This window comes from Diabrotica virgifera, chromosome 10, assembly GCF_917563875.1.
Source record: "Diabrotica virgifera virgifera chromosome 10, PGI_DIABVI_V3a".
NCBI classification, from domain to species: Eukaryota; Metazoa; Arthropoda; class Insecta; order Coleoptera; family Chrysomelidae; genus Diabrotica; species Diabrotica virgifera.
The window spans coordinates 16,440,206-16,448,462 of record NC_065452.1 but is presented as its reverse complement, the minus strand read 5'-3'; the positions used below and the strand labels follow the sequence as shown (position 1 = coordinate 16,448,462).

Sequence of the window (8,257 nt, the reverse complement as noted above, 5' to 3'; positions counted from 1 at the left end):
CTGAAACAAAACGAAAATTTATTTTATTTATTTAGCGTATGGGTCATTCCATATCAACTCAACACACCTAATTTCCACCCCCTTTTCAGATTTGGTTATAATTTGGAATACTCATAGTGGCTAATAAGGGAAACAAAATACAAAATTTTAAATTTTTATAAGGGAAAATGAAAATGTAGTATGTCAAAGTGTGTAAATAATTTATTTCCTTAGCTGAGCGCTTTCTACATAAACGTCATCATCGGAGCTAATGGTCAAATACTAAAAAAGTACCGCTACATAGAGGTGTAAACAAGTGCATCTTAGGAATGTAAATTTGATTTTTAAATTGTGAATGCTAACTTAGTCCTCCGTACAACAGCAAACAGCAAAAAAACAGAAAGAAACGGCCACATACACGTTGCACAAAAACATATAAACTTTTTTCATGGTACGGGTGTCGATATCACCCGTCCATCCTTGGCCTAGTAACAACAGCTGACTGACCTAAGGATGGACGGGTGATATCGACACCCGTACCATGAAAAAAGTTTAAATGTTTTTGTGCAACGTGTATGTGGCCGTTTCTTTCTGTTTTTTTGCTGTTTACTGTTGTACGGAGGACTAAGTTAGCATTCACAATTTAAAAATCAAATTTACATTCCTAAGATGCACTTGTTTACACCTCTATGTAGCGGTACTTTTTTAGTATTTGACCATTAGCTCCGATGATGACGTTTATGTCGAAAGCACTCAGCTAAGGAAATAAATTATTTACACACTTTGACATACTACATTTTCATTTTCCCTTATTCATTCAAGTGTGTACAAACTTATCAGTCTTTCAACTATTTAAATTTTTATCTCAAGCTGTTTCCGAAATATGGTTATGTAAAGTTTTCCAAAAAAATTGAAAACACCGCGACCATACTTTATTGGAATGGTTGTAGAAGCTGTCCTAATTGAGCTAAAATACTGAGAGAGGTGTCATTTTGTAGCATTTTTAAAGCTCTTTACAGTATGATGTTATGATAAACAAGTTTTTCTCAAACAAAAAAACTATATTTTGATTCAGTTTTTTTTCCAAAAAGTACATAATTTAAAATTTTCATATTATTGCTACAAATACATAATACTGTTGTTAATAACATATATTTTATCATGGGATGATGATGGGTTCAACATAAAAAAAAATAAATAATTTTACACATACAGTATATGGTGCAAATGAAAGGAATAAATTCGTAATGTCGCAAGCTGGCGACTTTAAGGAAAAATCCAGAAATAGGTCGATTTTTATTTTTAAATTGTAATTTTTTGGCAAATATTATTGACGTCATCCATCTGGGCGTGATGACGTAATCGATGATTTTTTAAATGAGACTATAGGTCGTGTGTTAGCTCATTTGAAAGTTTATTTAATTCTCTGTTCAGTAATATAAGTAATAACATAAATATTTATACAGGGTGGCAAAAGGGTTTTTTTATTAAATTAATTGACAAAAAAGAAGAATGTATGTAATTTATCTGTTTCTGGCAACAGTAAAATCTATTTTAAATTACATAAATTGCATACCCTGTATAAATAATTATATTATTGTTTATTAATTACTGAATAGAGACCTGAATAACGTTTCAAATGAGCTAGCACACGACACCTAGTCTCATTTAAAAAAATCATCGATTACATCATCACGCCCAGATGGATGACTTCACTAGTATGATATACAATATGCCCAAAAAATTACAATTTAAAAATAAAAATCGACCTGTGTCAGGACTTTTCCTTAAAGTCGCCAGCTTGCGACATTACGAATGTATTCCTTTCATTTGCACCATACTGTATGTGTAAAATTAATTTTTTTTTATGTTGAACCCATCACCATTCCATGATAAAAATTTTATATGTTATTAACAACAGTACTATGTATTTGTAGGAATATTACGAAAATTTTAAATTATGTACTTTTTGGAAAAAACTTAAACATTTTTTTTTGTTTGAGAAAAATTTATTTATCATAACATCATGTTGTATATTATTATATCACTGTAAAGAGCTTTAAAAATGCTGCAAAATGACACCTCTCCCAGCATTCTAGCTTAATTATGACAGCTTCTACAACCATTACAATAAAGTATGGTCGCGGTGTTTTGGATTTTTTTGGAAAATTTTACATAACCATATTTCGGAAACGGCTTGAGACAAAAATTTAAAATTTTGTATTTTTCTTCACCTAATCATCCAAAATTGATGCCTTTGAGATGTGGTTCTGGAGAAGAATGCTGCGCATACCTTGGACAGCTCATAGGACAAACGTTTCCATTCTAAACCAACTCAATATTAAAAAAAGGCTGTCCACAATATGTCTGCAACGAATTCTGCCATTCTTTGGAAGATCAAGAGGACGATCACCAACTAGATGGTCTGACCAAATAAAGCATTCAGCTGGAAACTCATTCTGCGAAGCTCTTAGAGCAGTTGAAGATAGAGACCAATGGAGAAACATTGTTAGGAATATTGGAAGAAATCACGATCCTCAGTAATGGGAAAACGACAGCAGAGAGAGAATCATCCAATATGAGTACTCTAAATTTTAACAAAATCTAAATAGGTCAGGAAAAAAATTAATTCAAAGTGTGTTGATTTGACCTGGAATAGCTCGTATGGACTTTAACAGTACGATAAATACACAAATATAATATATTATTCAAACGCTAAAATAGAATGAATGAAACTAAATATTAATGTCCAATTTACATAGCCATTCAATGCTTCTTCTTCTACTGCACTATAGCCCAAATTGAGCCTTGGCCTCCTTGGCTATTTTTTGCATCCACCCTTGTTTGTCTGTGGCTATTCTTCTCCATACACGGACTCCTAAAAGGGCTTGTGCGTTGCTGTTTACTGAGTATTTCCAGCGCTTTCTTGGCTTTCCAACCGGTCTCTTTCCCTGCATTCTAGCGTTCAGTGCTCTTTTTGGTAGCCTATCCTTTCCCATTCTTATCACATGTTCAGCCCATTGCAATCTTTGTATTCTAATGAAGTCTGACAGGGGTGTTTCCTTATAAAGTTGATAAAGCTCGTTGTTGTATCGACTTCTGAAGATTCCATTTTCCCTCAGAGGTCCTAGTATTCTCCTCAGTACTTTCCTTTCGAATGTGTCGAGTTTGTTTTTGGATGTTTATTTCAGGACCCATGCTTCACCCAGATTCTCATCTTTTTATTTCGGTGGACACTTTTAGACCGAAATATATGGGAGAGGGCAAAATAGGCTCTGTTTGCCTACGTTAGTCTCTTACGTATTTCTCCATCTTCTGATCCATCGGCATATGTCTACTCCCAGGAATGTAAACTTTCCAACCGTTTCAATGTCATCTCAGGTATAATGTTTTGTGGGACTGTATTTCTTCTGGTCTGTATCATTATTTTTGTTTTTTCTGTGTTAATTTCCAGAGCTAGCCTTTTTTTTGCGTTTTTAACTCTGCGTATGTTTCCTGTGCTCCTGTTGATGTTCTACTCATAATATTAATATCATCGGCATAAGCGGCCAGTTGAACCGTTCGGCTGGTCAATACGTTAGCCATTCAATTGCTTATGGGGAACATTCCACAAAGTCCTGGAGGTTTCCACGGTAGGCACGATTTAGGCAGTCTGAAACACAATGGCTTATGGTCTGTCTAGATGATCCGCAATCGCAATTTCCGCACGACCCCATTTACCATGTCCGGTACGTATGCGATTAAGCCTCGCCCAGGTAGACCGGGGCCAATTTCATCCGATGAAACCCTGAGTTTAGGTGGATATCTGAATATAGTCTGATTCTGTTGTTGGCATCCATCTTGTTGACCATTGCCATGTATATCATAGGAATCACCAATTTTTCGGGCAGATCTGATTGGAGGATTTCTAGATCTCAGTCGCTAGTGCTCTTTTGAGATGTCTGGTATGTCTTTATGGATTGGTAATTGTACGTCGGCTACAATTTTCTGGTACTCTCTCACTAATGCTGCTGTACGGCGCAGATCTGGTGGTGTACGGCGTAGATCTGGTGGAGCAATATTGCTCAAAGTAAGCAGCCAACTCACTAGGGTAGATTTTATTGTTCCAGTGATTATTCTCATGGTTTGATTAAGTTGGACATCGATTTTGTTTGTATGTGCACTATTTATCCATACTGGTGAACTCCTACTAAAAAGCCAAAGATAGGGCAGAGGTCAGAAGTGTACCTGCAGAAGCACCCCAAGTTGTTCCAGCAAGTTTTGTTATTATATTGTTTCTTGTTCTCAGTTTACCGGCTGCGTAGATATTTGGGGTTGTTGTTATGTTTGATAGCTGTATCATTTAGAGTTACATTGAGAGTATCGCCCGCAAGTTGATTCGACAGGTGAAAGACAGGTTTCAGTTTTGCTTGTGTTAGGACGTAAGCGCCAGTTCTTAAAGTAGTTAGTGTAGTTAGATCCTCGTTTAGAGCTCGTTCTCCTGCTTCTTTGCTATTATCTTGGAAGCTAATGGCCAGGTCGTCTGCATAACGAATTTTCTCGATTTTGTTTTAGGTCTATCTGCCGTATAAATGTTAAATAATAAAGGAACTAGCACTGAGCCTTGAGGTAAACCGATGTTAAGTTTTCTAACGTTACTCCGTGTATCATTCATATATACCTGAAACAGTCTGTTAGTTAGTAGATTGTTTATCAGCTGACAAGTTTTGAGGAAGGGTATGATTTTCATCAACTCGTAAATAAGGCCCTCTCTCTTCACAGAGTCATAGACAGCCGTGAGATCTATAAATGTTATGGTAGATTTTTCACTTGCAAAGCCAGCTTCGACAAATGTAGTTAAGGACAGCACTTGGTCACAGCAGCTTCGTCCTCTTCTAAATCCAGCTTGCTCAATTGGTACAGCGTCCTCAATTGTGTTACATATCCGGTTATATAAGAGTCGTTCTAGTGATTTATAACAGCAACTGAGTAAGGCAATAGGCCGGTAACTTTTAGGCAGCTTGTTGTCTTTGGCAGGCTTCTGGATTGCGATAATTTTTGTTCTTTTGAATTCTGGGGGTAGCACAGCTGTAGTCACAATGTCGCTAAAAAGAATTTTTTGAGCCACTTTCGTGTTTTTGTACCAGTGTGGACTATAACCTCAGGATACATTCCATCGAAGCCAGCTGCTTTTCCTGTTTTGGTTTGGTCAAGCGCTTCGTTTATTTCATCCAATGTACTCATATAATAGTTTCTACATTAAAATATTTATCAAATAGTTTTTAGAGTTACTGGTAAATAAGAGTTCAACATTTTAGAGAGAACAAACTGTTTAACTTACCCTAGAATCTTCAGCCAACATTGCATTCATGTCTTGATCGGATATAGCCGGCATCATTTTAATATCAGAATAATATCTTTCCACCCAATCTTTGTAAGATGGAATGTCTTTTGCGTACAAAAGTTTTGAACTGGGCGAGTCTTTTCCTAAAATTTAATATTCTCATTGAAACGACATATATATCACATATGCATTAAATACCTTACCTAATCTATGGTCAGATGTAGAACACGAATCCATAAAAGTTTGAGCAACCACAGATAAACAAGAATCTACTATATTTGACTTATGTATATCAAATACGAAATTGGGATTTTTGATAAGATTTACCCAAAATCTAAGAGGAAGGGAATTACTTTTCCACGTATGAACAACTTCAGGATCTGAAATACCATGCTGAAGAGCTTGATCATCCAAGAAATCGAACATGTATTTTATAGCAAGTGGTAACGCTGATCCTCTATGAGCAGTGCTGAAAATCGTTTCAAACAAATCATCCACGAATTTTTGTAGAGTACCTAAAACAAATATATCGTTTTAAAATGTCAAAGTACAAACTATTTATTGGTATAAAATGATTGCGTACTGAAATCTAAATTTGAAATGCAGACAATAATTTTTTAAAGGGCACCAGAAAACATGTACATATTAAGATTAATAACATACCTTTGGTAGCTAAAAGTCTTGTTAAATAAATTTCAGACACCATTTTGTTTCCTCGTTCTCCCTCTTTTTGATTATCATTATCATGGTGCTTCACAAGATGCCACACTTTCAGCCCTTGCTCATGGTCATGATTAAGTGGACTAGTTGCTCGACTGAGTGGAGGGCTTACTGAACTAAACTTACTGAGATTCAAAGTTTCATATTTATGAGACTTATCATTCTTCTCAGAAAAAATACTTAAATTATAAATGGAACTTTGTTTGGATACCAAATTTAGACATCCGCCATCAGGTACTCTGTAATGCTGTAATGTATTTCTTCTCTTCCAGTCCCCTTCTACTTTAGTAGTGCTATCTTCGTCATACAAAATCAGTCTACCCGAAGTGCCTGTTCTCCATTCTGTAATAAATAAATATTTTAGTAAAACTATCATCTGTAAATTACTATTTAAATAAACATTTTACCATTGTCATGATACATGGTCATACAAGGATACATGACAAGAACAACAGTTTGCAAGGACAAAAATGGGGGAATTATCAGCGAGAAAGAGGAAATAATGAAAAGGTGGAAGGAGAATTTTCAAGAACTCTTAAACCCAGAAGAAGAAATAATTCACCACACAGCAGAACAACTAGTTGAGCAACCAACATTGGACGAAACTATAAACGACATAAAACATCTAAAAAATAACAAAACACCTGGCACATATGGAATAACTGCAGAACTGATAAACAGTGGTGGACATTTGCTATGGAAGCGTATCCATAAACTAATCTACCGCATACCCTAACAACACAAAACATTCCAGGAATGTACTATCAAAGTTCTATTAATGTTTGAATGTACTGGACATTCAAGGAACATTCGGTGAATATCTGATTAAGTTATTCGTGGAATGTTACCACAAGACATTCTATGAACATACTACCAATGTCCTATATTTTAAGAGAGGCCATTTACTATTCAATTTGCATTCATTTTCAAATTTGCTGCGCGTGTATATGTATTGTATTTAGGCAATCCAAACCACGTGACTTCTGGTTCTGGTTGGCATGGCATACAGGTTACAGAGGTTATGTTTGTAATATCATTTCATTTCATCATTTCACTGTTTATCGTCATATTTTGGATTCATTTGGATTTCGTTTGCTGTATTTTGTGAACTTTATAAACTTTACCACACTACAAAGTGATTATTTAAGGAAATTATTATTGGAGACACCAGATGTTTGGAGAAAGGTAGGGCAAACAATTTTTATCAATGTTCATTTTTCTCTGATATTTATCAATATTGATGAATTTTGCAAGCAATAACATTATTTCTTTTATTGTTTTAGATATTTATTGAAGCTGAAAATAATTGGGGATTTAGATCCATATACAATTCAGTCAGAATTGGATTTTACCATAAAGTGCATTCCACCAAATTACTATTATAGATATTATAGATGAAAGCATACAAAAGCCTTCAGGCACATAAATATTTTACAGCTGGATTTGTTTTTAAAGTTGGAGTAAAGTTGGAAGTCACAAGCAACAACTTCCTAAGTACTTACAAGAATATTGAGGAAATCCAGCTCCTGGATAATACTGGGCAAACTAGAAGATTGAAGAGGACAAAGCCTTTTGAACTAGTTTGAGTGATAGTGAAAAGCAGAGCATAATGCTTGTGTGCATGTGTATGTTAGAATAGTGCGGTTAGAAAAGCAGAGCATAGTGCTTGTGTGCCTGTTAGATTAGATAAGAGACGCTATGGGTAAGCTCTTCATTTTAAGGAACAGTAGTAATTTAGGTTAAATTAAAATTGCTCATTGGTCAGAGTTATGACCAGATTGTAATTCTAATGAACAATTCAATACAATGAATCGTCATCGTAGTGATGATTATGGAAAAAATATATGACAAGATTTTGTACAATAAAAATGTTTATATTTATCAAGGATGTATTATTTGGTATGGCTACATATACAGTCGGAAAAATGAAAGAATACCCATGAATGAACATATAAAACACGCTGTATTTTCCTGTCACTATGTCACAAAGAAAATTGTCCAGTGCAAGTAACAAAAATTATTACATTATGCAGACCAATTACACACTATGGTATTACTGATCTATTTGGAAAGGTGCAAACTGGGGCAATTGCCATTAACGGCTTTAAAAAGACGAGAATATGTCTTGTAAATGACCATGTCTTTAACGCATGCGATTTCCTTGCTGCAGAACAAGAAAATACTGAAAAACATGCATCTACAATAGTTCAAAATATTGCCCATACTAGTGTAGAT

At 34.9% G+C, this 8,257-nt stretch overlaps 1 protein-coding gene across 4 annotated transcripts in view; it reads right to left on the bottom strand.

Annotated features, from left to right (window-relative positions):
* LOC114333243 (plexin-A4) overlaps positions 1-8,257 on the bottom strand; it is a 933,823-nt gene that overhangs the window by 29,286 nt on the left and 896,280 nt on the right. For all 4 annotated transcript variants that reach the window (XM_050663388.1, XM_050663391.1, XM_050663390.1 and 1 more), the window contains 3 exons: positions 5,966-6,364; positions 5,506-5,817; positions 5,300-5,445 (listed from right to left, as the gene is read on the bottom strand). In XM_050663388.1, coding sequence (XP_050519345.1) covers positions 5,300-5,445; positions 5,506-5,817; positions 5,966-6,364 — 857 coding nt within the window. The remainder of the gene's footprint in view (positions 1-5,299; positions 5,446-5,505; positions 5,818-5,965; positions 6,365-8,257) is intronic.